This window comes from Electrophorus electricus, chromosome 20, assembly GCF_013358815.1.
Source record: "Electrophorus electricus isolate fEleEle1 chromosome 20, fEleEle1.pri, whole genome shotgun sequence".
NCBI lineage: Eukaryota > Metazoa > Chordata > Actinopteri > Gymnotiformes > Gymnotidae > Electrophorus > Electrophorus electricus.
The window spans coordinates 3,835,098-3,848,680 of NC_049554.1; the positions used below are offsets into that span (position 1 = coordinate 3,835,098).

Sequence of the window (13,583 nt, forward strand, 5' to 3'; positions counted from 1 at the left end):
GGAATCTAGGAATAGATTGAGTTTGGCTTTAGATTTGTGATTAAAGCCTGAAAGACTGAAGCATACTTTCATCACTGAGAGCTCACCGAGATTTAATTATAATTAACAGCTAAACAAATTGAAATTAGTTCCCTGTAAACCATTTCAGGCACCTGTAACCATTAACAGGATGCTCTTATTTCAACCTGGATAGTTGAAATTTGTTTGACAGGTGGTAAACTAAACTACTTGATCTCACCATTGAAGTGAATGTTTTCTACTTCACTTAATTTTTTAAACATTAATTGGATACATTCAAGGGAGCGTGGATCAATCACTTCCCATCTCGTTATGTGCACATATTATACTGACCAAATATATGCATGTATCTAAGCCGTTATTGCACAGAACAAGACTGTCTTTGATCAGTCAGGTCCAGTGGGCATTCCTGAACAGGAGCAGGTCAGAATAGCACTGAAGCATGCGACAGTGACCACCTTAGCTGTCCCCTGTGCACCCTGCTGAGGGTGACCTGTGGTGTGTGTGTGTGTTTGTGTGCATGTGTGCGTGTGTGAGTGTGTGTAAATGTGTGTGTGCGATTGCGTGTGTGTGTGAGAGAGTGAGTGTGTGAGAGAGTGAGTGTGTGTGTGCTTGCGTGTGTGCGCTTGCGTGTGTGTGTGAGTGAGTGTGTGTGTGCGTGCATACGCGCATGTGTGCGTGTTCCCTTTCTGTTTCATCCCTCTCCTTTTCTCTTACCCTCTCCTTGCATCCCCCCCTCTCTCACTCATTCTTCATGTCAAAACGTTAAGTCCCTACAAACCTAGGAGAGGATTTATAATTTCAACAAAACTGTGGGGGGTTCAGGTGCCCTCTGTGACTGCTCATTAAACATCTGCATCCTTAGAATTTGTTTTTTTAGGACAATACAGTCCAACTAGTAGGAGACACACCATCGCTGTCCAGATAATCACAGACCAGCTTTGAAGGGGAGAGAGAAGCAGACAGTTGACAAGAGAAAGGCAGAAGGGGAGATATATGGAGGGAAAGAGAATGAGGGAGGAGTAAGATAGAAAGACAAGAGAGAGTGAGAAAGAGGAAAGAGACAGCCCAAAGAGGACAGAGAGAGAGAGAGAGAGAGAGAGAGAGAGAGAGATAGAGATAGAGATAGATAGATAGCAGTGAGCTCCAGATGGGTGGAGAGGCGGGGCAGCTCTCGGACGGTGTGCAAGCTTCCCAAGAGCCCCGTGACGCAGTACGGCCACTGATCACGTCCTGCTTTCAACATGAAAGGCCCATCTGTTCGAACGTCCCACAAACCAGGCGGACGGGGGCGTCCTGCGCACGTACACCGCCTCTTCAGGTGCTACCGGTGGAGGCAGGGAATCTAAAACAAGTCCCCCTCTGTGAACGAGCAGCCACGACGAGTAGACGGAAGTATGCTGTTGGCTGGCACGCCGTTTCCTGGCACACCACAAGCTAGAAAATAAAAACGAGCAGCACCTCAGATCTGCAGGCTTGGAGATTATGTGCATGGTGGTTGATTGGAGACTGGCGGCTTCTTAAATGTAATAAAAATTGACTCTCGGTTCATTGCTGTTCTTGTTCTAATGAATTGCAAGGGGAAAAAAAATGAATCGCGGCTTGTTTGGTAGAGTTCCTGTCTGTTTTGCATCTGCCGAGGCCGGTTCCTTTGATTTGGCATCCAGTGAACACCACATGCAGTTACTGTTTATTAACATTCGGTCTGTTTCAGAGAGTAATGCAGCTCTCCGTGTGAGTGACCTCCACACACACAATAGCTAGCTGCTTTAATCGACAGCCACGGCACGTGTAATCCCCTGTAAACACTCTTCGCCTCTTCAGGTCTGCACCAGTCCAGGAGGACTTTTTTCAGATCAGAACTGGTCTAAAGAACATGATCTTGCCTTACCTTATTTCTACAGGGAATCAGCATTCACCATCCTTGGCACACACGGGGCTTTTTTGTGCATGCAAAGGAAGCATAATTTATTCTGTCACCTCGTGGAGGAGGAGAAGCAGAGGAGATGAAAGGAGTAGAAGGAGTTGTGAAGCTATCGATCGGTTGGCATTATCAATGCAGGCGTGAATAAATGTGTGCCTAGAGAACTTTTATAGTCACCCACACACGCACACACATACAAAGAGACACACAGTAACCCAAACAACATTCTGCTTTTTTAATTAATGCACTAAGCTGACAGGAAGACAGGAGCACATTGAAAGCTGTAGACTGATTCACTGGCACCAGCATGAAGACCTGGCTCTAGAAAAGAGTCCAACTGAAAGTTTTAAATCTGAATATCATTTAGATGGTGTAGATACTGTATCTACTTACATGTGTGTGCCATTATGCCTTCCATCACGCTACATGTTTCAATGGGCTGGAGTTTTTTCATTTGTTTTGTGGTTGTGTGTGTTCCTCTTCTAAGGGGGGTGGCCACTCTCAAAATAGTCACACTATCTGTGAATCTCACCCACTCCTGCTCAAATATAGAACAGCCCACACACATGCACACACGCGCATGCCTAATTTAGCACAGTCACCTGCCATCATTAACGCACACACGCACCAACACAAAGTTGACCCAAACACAGGTATTAACTGAACCTGATGTCCATCAAACCGCAAGGAAATCTATTTTCAGAAAATCACTCTGCTCCTTTATATAGGCTATTCATTAAGTCCGACTTCATAACATAATTTAATGACCGCTAATGTTTCCCTCTTGATTCCATCTCACAATGGCATCCAGATGGCATTCAGAGAGAAAAAAATAAAGTGTGAAAAAAGCACTCCCAGTTCCTAAAATGGCTAGGACGTCTGCTGCCATGTGCTGTCTGTTTTATATTCATGTTCATTCTCATCATGTTTGTTCGGTGCTTCTGCCGAGGCTTGCCTCTCCGACGGCAACAGGCCAGTGGAGCTCCAGTCAATCTGTAGCCTCCTCTCGGTTCTTTTCTCCCCAGCCAAGGACAGGTGGCCTGGGCTTTGCTAAGCAGCATTCCCCCTGGACCCCCGGAGCACAGACGCTAGGATCCGGCTCAGGGAGCCACTCTGATCCCACTCACTGCTGTGCCTCTAGGCTGTGACGTGATCTAGACGACTGAGGCTTCGTGGATAACTCTCTGCTTCTGTGATGAAGCAGGCTGTACGTTTTCCACACTGACGATTTGATCGAGTGTTACCACATTAGGACCACTGTTAAATTTCAACATCTATAATGTATAATTTCAACACCTAGCAGAGGTTCTTGGTTATTTTGGCCAATAATAACAAAAAATGTGACGTATCAAATATGGACAACAAAGGCAACAATGTTTGTCGAGCGTCGCGTCCTGCTGAAGAGACGATGGGAGTGTTGTTAGTAGCGCTCGGCCCTTTTCCTGGCAGTGACATTTTAAAGGAACTGGGGCAGCAGTTAACTTTCGAAACGGCTGCTTCAGTCATGGCAATTCACAGACAGCAGTGTGCATGTGCAAGGTGACAATGTGCTGGCAGGATTGTGCCGGTTTACGATGACCTCGAAAAGCCCCCTGGGCACGGTCCTGTAAAAATGGCTGGAGCAGTTTGTTTCACTGCACCGATGCAGGCTTTGGAACAATCAACGATGCTAAGGGATACCAGCCAGATGTTTACCACCAGTTAATGAACAGGTCCAGGACAATAATCCTGAGGTCATTTCATATATTAACTGACCACACAGCATTCACACTGTCTCATTATCTTTAGAGGAGAATGCTAATTACTCTATGTAATTAGTACCATAAAATATGTGGCATAACCTAGATTCAAATTTCAATCAAATTTGAATATACAGCACAGTATATGGCATTGGATTCATCGAGTCATTCTGGGAGACTGTGAATCTGAAGGTGCCTTTTAATATTACCCAAAGCATTATCTCTCTTGCAATGTTCATTTTAGTCCTGTATAACCCCGAATGGTCTGAAACACTCACTGACACAAGAAGAGTTAATTCTGTGGTGACATGTATGCATTGGTGTGCCAACGGATTAAGGTTTAGGCAGCCAGGTGCCACTCTACCTGGATGGAGACATCACTGTACGAGCCTCCGATCACTCCCGATATGGCCAGTGGCACCTCATCTGGCACGGGATTGGACCCATCGGGGCAGATGAAGCCCGGCTGATGTACTTTGGTGAGGGACGAGCGCACAAACTCCAGCGACTGCTCCAGCGCGTAGGTGTCCTTGGAGCAGGTGTCTAGGATGTGGGCCCCGAGCTTTAGGCCCGGCAAGATGCGGCTGTCCTGGTTGATCTCATCCAGCGCCAGCAGCATGGCCTCCAGCCGCTGAATGCCTCGCTCGCCGTTGACCTTCCCGCAGTCCTGCATCCCCTCACCCTTCTCGTGCACGGGAAACAGGCCACCGATCACCAGGTCGCCATCTATGATGATCTCGCGCTTGGTGCTGGGCATGGCAGTGAGGTATCTGGGACTGGGCTGGACCTGGGCGGGTAGGAGCAGCAGGAAGACCACCAGGGGGAGCCAGGGAGAAGGGATGCTGGGGGAGTAAATCCCCTCTGTAACGCCACACATACTGGGGTGCAGGGGATGGGTGAAGCCCCCTTCTAATCCAGCCGTGTAGATTTAGATCTGTTGGACTTTATAGACTGGGGAGGTTTCAAAAGAATGTGCTTGCATCTTTTTGGGCTGACCCAGGACCTGAAAGAGGAAAAAAGTAAGAAAAAAAGGTATGGGTGTTTTTGTCTGTCTGCGAATTGTTTTCTAAAATCTTGATACTCTGGTGTGATTATTTATGCAAGCTATTAACATAGCTTGAAATTTGACCACCAATTGAAAATTGCCAGTTAAATGCAGCCTGTGAAGCTAATGATTAAACATCACATTAGACAGACATCATATACAGACTCTAAACATGGGCCATGTCTAGCCATTTAATTGGATTGAGTCCAGAGTTATGGAGGATGGGCTGGTTCCACAAGCTCATTAATTTTACTGGATATAATAAGAGTTCATTCCTCTGCAATATCTGCAAAGTGGCAACTGCTATGACTACAGCTCAAGACATGTGAGGAAAGCAGATGGCAGGAGGAAATATAAAAAACTGTCACCTGTGTGAAACATCTCTGTCAATGTGGCATTTAAAAAAGTGGCATGAGTTTCTGTTTTCTGTGCTATAAATTGGCACTGCATTTACATATGCAGACCCAGAATTTCTTCTATACACTCATAAGCAATTGCCACAATTTAATATTTGGATTTCTAACAATCAGATAATGTTTTTGTCAGCAGGTGTTTGGAAACTACAGGTTAGATGCTCATTTGATGCCATATGAATTCAAAACCTTGACATAAATGCACATTTACACCATTTTCAATTAAAATATGTTTCACAAATGTAATTTATGTTATGTACAGAGACAATATATCTAGTCACCATAACTAAATTCACTTATTTGGACTATTTTTGGAAATATCAACAACAATGATTTATTCAGGTAGTATTTACATTCCAAGCAGTCTTTCTTCCTCCCAAACTCTCACAGTTGGTCTAATGAAGCAACATTCTCATGTTTATTAAAGTGTTCTTCCTTAACCTCTGTTACCATGGAAACTAGAGAACGTGAGTAAGTTGGGCGAACAAGGTGCCATCGTGAAGGTAAGTGGAATTTAACAGTTAATTTGGTATCTTCCATCTTGCCGGAACAAACATTGCACATTGAAATAAAAGCTATTTAGACAAGTGAATAATATAAATGCATTTACAAATTTGGTATGCAAAATGTGGAAACAAAAAAATCTTGTGAAAAGTTAATAGAGAAGTACATAAAAGAGCCACAAAAGACAATGGTGGTTTGGCTTATATGCGAACCGTGAGATAAAATATTGATGATGCCATTCCACAGAAGCTTTTGTTCAGTGCATCTGACAGACGCCAATTACACAGTCCCTCTGCCACAACTTGGAGTAAATGTGCCGTGCACAATGGCAGCGGTAAGATGTTGACATCTGACATCGAATTGACACCTTCATGGTTCATGGCCAAGTTCTCTGGCCATGGGGACAGCCTGGGAGAGGGCTTCAGTTAAAGTAATTTCTCTGAAATAAATGTGTATGGGTGTTTGAATGAGCCCGCATCCCTTTTAGTGAGTAAAGATGGAGATCTCTAACGTTTGTTTGTCGTTCGTCCTAACATGGACAAGCGTTGTTTTGGCATCCATCTCCACAGATCACCAGCAGGAGCCACTGAGCAGGACTGCACGAAACATTTAATTGGCGTTATAAATGAAGCATGGCAGGTTGTGCATCCTCCTGGAGCAGATGGAGCAACAGGTCTCTCTGTCTCCTCAACAAGGGTGAAGCCCAGAGTTAATGGGCCAATCCGTGCCAAGGTACCACGATCTGGACGGGACAGAGATGATTAGGAAGGAGGAAAAATGGAACCTGTTTCCCTAGCAGCTGCGACTCTACTGCGCAACACGCACACTTTAGAATGCTGAAGGCAGAATGTTCGCAGAATTAACGCACAACTGATGGAGTATGATCTGAGATCAATGTTATGCTCATTTATGGAGCATATTTGATACGGAGTTTCATCTTGGCATGTGTAAACATTATGAACAATATCTGAATGGCACGTTATGTCGCATCTGGAACATGATGCAATCACTAGCATGTAAATGTAAAGCTCTAGATCTCCAAAACAACTTATTTCCCTTCAGAAAAAGAAAAAAATATATATTGTTTACACTGTCTATTGCTGTGTACTAAGTTGCCTAATTATGAAGAAACTTAAAGGTGTCTGTTTTTGTCTACACAGTCTCATAATGATCTATTAGTATCTACTTTCAGATTTTAACAGTAAAATTCAGCTTCTCTTCCTATTCTATTTATTTTTTTTTTTTTATCTCTGGATGCAAGCCAAAATGAACGAACAAGCTTCACAGACGTACTGCATAAAGAGAATTCCCAATGTAAGACTAATAGCGTCCATCCGAAATGAGCACTTTTGCCTACTAATTTTATGCCAGTTACCAGACATTTGATTAATGGTTCTGCTTGCAACGTGTTTTTCCAAGACTAATTTGATTGCAGGATAGCACCTCGCTGGTTTCTTCTGTACTAAGATCTCCAACAGCGCTGGCCGGAGGATTTTATAGCCAAACGTGTCTAAGTAGCAGCAGGAAAGCCGGATAATTATGGAAAACCAAATCATTCGATCTCTGAAGGCTCTCTGTCTTGGCTACCAACCTCGCGTGGAAGGAAAGAAGCGTTACGAGTTTGTTAATTTTTATTGTTCGACCTGAACATAAACGTAAAGGTATTGGTTTATATTTACATTAAGCAGCAAACCGCTCCGTCTACAAATACACCACTGGTATGCATGTAGGAAGTCTTCATCATTCGGGTAAGTGCGGTCGCGCAGGAACTGCTGCTGTCCTTTGTCCTTATATAAAGTTTTGATTAACAGGATATGGGTGGTGGTGTTTAGTGTGGTGGTGTTTTTTTCTTCTTTTTTTCATTTCCACGATTTAGGCAGTCTTCTTTCCTGTATATGACTGCTCTCTGGTCTTTGATAACTCATCTGGAGTAACGCCAGACCGAGTGAATGGCTCGTTTGGCGGAGAGACGCATTCACACTCAGCCATGGAGAAAATAAACTGTGCAGCGTTTTTCTTCAGCATGTCCTATCGGCGCTCCTCTGCGATTGACTATGGATTCTTCATCAGTATTCAGATTCCGAGGTTTTAGGGATGAATGGGAAACCTATTGACTGGTTTAGCTTCTCATGACCTCTATAGGTCGAGAACTTTTGGTGCGGACTACTCAAGGGGGCTTGAGTTTGAAAGGTGTCTCACAGAGAAAGCCCCCTCGTCTATTCATGTGTGGTCTCTGACTGAATAGTGATTGAATGTATTATTTTAAAAAATCAAAGCGCAGTGTTATTTAAAGTCCTCCATTATGAACTCGAAAAGTTATTAACTCTTGTAAGAACTCAGATGAAGAGTGTCGTGTCAAGCGTGCTGAATTAATAAACTGAAGTGGATAAGATGGACCCATCGCCATGCCCAGCGATGTTAGAAGAACACACGGTTCCTCTTTAGCGCGGCCACTAAAGACGCGTTAGTCTACTATATTAGAACCCCGACAGCCCTGAAAAACACACGTAGCATCTTGAAGGAGATCAGAGACGTATGTGGGCGGGCAGCTATACATATACTGTTACATAAAATAAGTGGTATGGTTTCTGGCAGAGGTGTTTTGACTAACTCTGTGAACATAGGCTACTAAGGATTTACAGCGCCTGCTTGCTCAATTAGAAGAAATTAAGCGAAACCAGTGATGCAACCTTTTCAAATCATTTGCCAGCTACCTAAGACCTCATTAAAACTTTAGTTATTCAAAAATAGCACCATAAACGGGCCAACACTGTACACGCGAAGACTTGACAGTATTAGGCTTGTGTAAAATATACGTAGCTGCACAAACCCAAGAAACTTAATCGAAATGTCAGGGTCGCTGTAGGGGGAAGCCACGTTTCCACGCCGTAATCCCGCAAGTTATTGCTTCATAAACAATACCACTTCCAGTCAGTCCAGGAGCCTACGCAACGTGTAAAACCGAGGGAAAACATCTAACCTTAGTAGGTTAACAAAGACGTCTAACGACGAAATCTCTGTTAACTTTCGTAAGATCACTTTTTCACATGAGCAGCTGTCTATTAAACAAGATATGGAATACTAACATTATTTATAACCCAAATCTGAGGTTATTGTAACCCCTAATATATAAAGTGAGGTTCTAATAAAACTGAATGTGTGTTTCCCTGCTTTGGATATATGTCCCCTGTTTTGAACATGTGTTGTACGAACATATGAATGTACGAACAATTAAAACACTACACGTTAATGGATAAAAAAAGGTAGCACTAACTTATGTGATCAGAAAAGTGGGAGTGGCTGATTATTATGATGTCAAAATCTTCATAGTCAAAAATTTGCTTGTAACACGAAATCGAACAGTTAGATATTAAATAGCTTTCATCCACGCCCGATAATTTGTCTTGAGTCAATATCATTTTGCCACAAGAATTGTTTTAGGGGTAATGGTTGCCATTGAATGCAAGCGGTATAACAAATACATTAATTTCGCACTGCCATGCACGGCTATCAGACTACAGTAGTTAAATAATCACACGCCTATTTGTAATTGAAAAAACAACCATGGCGATCCACAACATGACTATGCTCAAAATCAGAAGAACATTAACTTTTAACTTAAGGGTGTGCGCCGATCCGCAGGTATAAGGTGTGTAACGGTGTCAGACTTCTTACCTGTAAAGAATTCAGCAGGCAACGCCAACCACTACTTATCGTGTTGGGAGAAAACAAGAGAAACCAGCTTTTTAATTTAGCCAAATATCCAAGCGCAGACGTTTTTAGTGTTAAGTGGTTAAAGCAGGTGTCTCGCAGGTGTCTACGACTGCGATGTGGAACTGTCCGTGGTGCTGAAATAACGTCCGGTCGCCGCGCGGAGATCCTGAAATACCTGTGCACAGCGGTCGCTTCACGTGAAGCACCGAGTGCTCCGACGATCTAACTTCGAGGCGTACGTAGCAGCAAAGTCATCCTAACTCGCCAAGAAAAAAAAAACAAAAAAAAACACAATCAATCGGTGTAAACAAATGCATTCAGTAAACAGTACCTTTCGACTGACTGCCTTTCCTCGCTCTCATGGTTTTCTTAGTGCCCGACGTGTGTCCTCCGGTCCGACGCAGCGTCGTGTGAGACCATGGGGGCTGAGACACAGACTGTTTCTGATCAAGGAGGGCAGCTTCTCGCCCTGACTACTGTAGCAGAACAGGGCGATTCAGGCGACGAAAATGTTTCCCCAGCGCTCCAAGGGATTTGCGGATATTACTCCCTGCCACGACTACGTCTTACAAAGCTGTCCAGTTTGTATAGAGCCGGTTTGACAAAGTGTTTAGACGCACACTGTCGCTGGTGCCACAACTGGCGTAGGCAATGTGGGAAAATCAATGTTCATTTTAAAATAAACATATTTACAAACATGTTCAGAGGTCAGAGGCTTCTAGCTCTACTTTATGTTGCGCCTACACTCAAACCTGGGTCTATGCTCCCCGGTCCGAAATTAGCTAACGGCTGAAAGGTGGAGCCTAGACAGTTTAGGCGTAGAGTTCGAGGCCTGTGTGCTCAGTTGATATACTGTGCATAACTTTTTAAGGTAAAATTATAGTCCACGTAATACATTCATAGCTTATCGACAGGATAATCATCCTGAATGAAGTTTCGAAATGCATTGACAGCCTAGCTTATGTGGAAGTCATCACAAGAAAAAAAATTAAAAATAAAAGCACAAGAAGGAGCGAAATGATCTTCTAACAACAGTTCACACTGAGCTACTGGAACTGCTGCAGTTGTGTATACTGGAGTATCTATGCATTACATTTTGAGTAAATCAGCATAACAAATGACTAGACAGAATGTGCTAGGGCAGCTATGTTAAAACAGCAACTCACTGTCCAGTTCATCTGCTTTTTCTCTGCACGAGCATATGGCTAATAATTGTGCAGACTACACACATGTGAGGTGTCAGCGTACGGGGAAGGGCAAGGTAGGTCGTCTATTTTACAGCAAAACAATGAGTGATGTATCTCGCAGTGTTTCGTATTTTGATCTTCGCCCTGCCAATAACAGACGAATGTAATGTTACAGACACGTGCAGAAAGTACAACGGGATAACGGTCAGGCGCTTAATCTGCTACAGCTGTTTTAGTTCTGAACTCTGACCTCTGCCCGGTGACCTCCGATCAAATACCAGAATCGGTTCTTAAGCGTTTGTGAATGGTTTGCGATTACGGGAGATCAGGCGTGGGAAGGTGTGTGTGTGAGAAACAGGGGAGCGAAAAGGGGCACAAAGCTTGCTCTGTTCGTCCCTTTCCTCTCTCACTTTGTTTCCCCTCCACCGACCGGTTTAGATATTTTTAGTGGGCAGAAGACGCGCGGCCAGAACTTTCCGCGCAAGTACACGTCGCGGGTAATTAGAGAGGCCCTGTACTCGCTGCGAGTTACGTAACCGCGCCACTCCGCTAACACAAAAGGAACAATTTCCTCTAGAAATAAAGGTTGCCGACTGCTGCAATAGCAAGTCGCTCCTGCCAAGAGAAGCGAGAGGGAGCTGCATCGCGGACAGGGCCAGATAGGCTCTCTTGGTATCAGAAGAGAAACAGGTGCTGCCTTCTGTCAGTAGGAAGAGAGAGGGCGTGTGTGACAAGATAACAAGAACGCGGTTTTCCAGGTGCAAATTAACCTCAATTTCAGACCAGAATTCGCTGCAAATCCTGAAATACCGGATAAATATTTCGGATTCACTGCCGAAAGACGCTTTTTGATCTAAGACAGGATTTAATGCGCGAACCCATTTAAGTTTGCAAATAACTTGAAAGTATTGGAGGTGTAACTTAAACTAGGTTAGAAAGTTTCCCATACCCTATGCTTAGCCTGCTAAAATATTTGGTTATGATTTATGTTTGTACTTTATTTATGTTTAAAATTAATTATTCTCCATTTGGAACTTTTTTTTTTGCTCTGACGTTAATAACGATGTAACTGAAGAAATGTATTTGAGAATCATAGTGATGTTTTTGTTCCGTAAAGAGCAAAATACATCTTAAGAACATTGACCAATTACTGACTGTGAGAGTTTTCTTATTTACATAAAACATTTCAAGGGATTAAACTGCAAAGGCACAAAGATAAGTTGACTGTGGACACAAAGTGTTAGGTTTCAATTATTTGAAAAATCAAACATTCATGCACAGAAGCTGATCTGGTCTATAGACCAGTATCTTGGATATCAGCAGCCAGTCAAACTATCAGTGCTACTGTGACCTCACATTATAAATCAAATTCAGCCAATCAGGCTTAAAAAAATAAGGCTGTGTCCTGAAGACTCCGCCTCCAGAATGCCAGTGCGCCAATGAGCATCTTTGGCAGGAGACCCATGTTATGCAGGTGTGTGTCTGTTCACTGTCCTCTGCTACAGTTCCTCTTGGTGCCATCTTATTGTCTGAGAAGAGGTAATTAAAGTGTGTCATATTCATATATCTGCTAGTGTGTGTGTGTGTGTGTGTGTGTGTGTGTGTGTGAGTTGTGAAGAATGGTTGGGACACTTTGAAGTTGATTGTGTAAACACACCCACACGTGGTCTTTAAAAAAAAACAACTCAGAGATGAGACTATTGTTTTTCACAAAGCAACAGAGCATGTTGGATTTGATATAGCAGTGAAGAGGAGGGTGTCTTGGATAAAGTACCCGTGTTTGTGACATGTTTGCAGTGAATGGGGCTTACTGAAATTAACATGTAAACTTTGTAAGCTCATTTCAGAGAACCTGTATGATTCCTGACCTGACCTGACCTTAGCCTGAAAAAATGCAGAATGTGTGCTTGCATTATGCAACACTTTAGAGGGAGCCATATTTTGGAGGGTTTTTTATGCTGTCAGTAGAAGCTGAATAGGTGCTGTTACTGGATGGATCCTGGTCAGATGTTATCTCTGAGTATCTTATTTACTGTATTTATTCCAAAATCGCTATGTGCAATGCAGACATCACTCCTGGCCTTCATAAAAATGATAATAATAAATTGAGGTGACTTAAATATTAATTTGAAGGTTGAGGAGGGAGAGAGAGAGGATGGAAACTTCTCAATTCCTTTTCAAGTGATTTTCCAATGTTCTTATAATGCCTGGCTCCCAGGTCCAAGCCTGTGTATCAGTTTTGGGGTGAGACTTTAAACCAGCGGTACTTCACGAAAGCTCCACAGTCTCCACCAGTATACCCCCAGTTCCCTTCCACTACTGGTAAATAAACAGCTGGCCCACTGCTCAACCACCCCCTTTTTGACACTGCAGGAATGATAAAGGATATTTTTTGATGTACTAAACAATCAAACACAACAAATTTTCAACCAATTTCCAGCAGCACATGGTGTAGTTGAGAGAAGATCTGTGTATGTTAGACAAATATACTGGGCCTTAACTTTCCCCTAGAAGGTGAGCTGATAAACAAAACAGAATTTCCAAGCAGCCTTAATGGGAGAGGAATGGAGTGTCATGGGTTGCTCAGATAGACACCACACTGAGCTAAGAGCTTGTGTTCAATAGCCACCTGCCTGTCAGGTCTGTGGGCCCACCCACTGACTTGCTACCATGCCCTATGATTGACTGGAAATCTTGGTAAAGATGGGGAAAAAAAATCCAGATTAAATTTGTAGATCATGCAGTACACATGAAAAGAGAGGACTAACTTTTTAAAGTGTTTTTTTTTTTTTACTTGAGAATCTTGGAAAATGAAGGATGCTCCACATGAGAGGGACAGGAGGCAATATTTGTGAAGTTTTTGAAGGACTTGAGAATTTTTGAGCAGGATTTTCATTGTAAAATGTTACCTTTCTGAAAGGTTGATTTTCACTGTGGTGAAACAACAAATAGTAATTCTGAACCGCAATTTATCTACTGGCTACTTGTTCAGCGTAGACCTAAGCAGTTTCCACCCAAAGACACTTTGTCTCTTTAACA

General features: G+C 43.1%; 1 protein-coding gene across 3 annotated transcripts in view; it reads right to left on the bottom strand.

Annotated features, from left to right (window-relative positions):
* The window catches only part of grm2b (glutamate receptor, metabotropic 2b), a 20,972-nt gene extending 10,869 nt beyond the window's left edge, over positions 1-10,103 (bottom strand). For 2 of the 3 annotated variants that reach the window (XM_027012483.2, XM_027012485.2), the window contains exons 1-2: positions 9,689-10,103; positions 4,046-4,684 (exon numbers count right to left, since the gene is read on the bottom strand). In XM_027012483.2, coding sequence (XP_026868284.2) covers positions 4,046-4,558 — 513 coding nt within the window. In that variant the 5' untranslated portion in view covers positions 4,559-4,684; positions 9,689-10,103. The other variant, XM_027012484.2, reaches the window with a different exon arrangement.
* Positions 10,104-13,583: the final 3,480 nt, after the last annotated feature.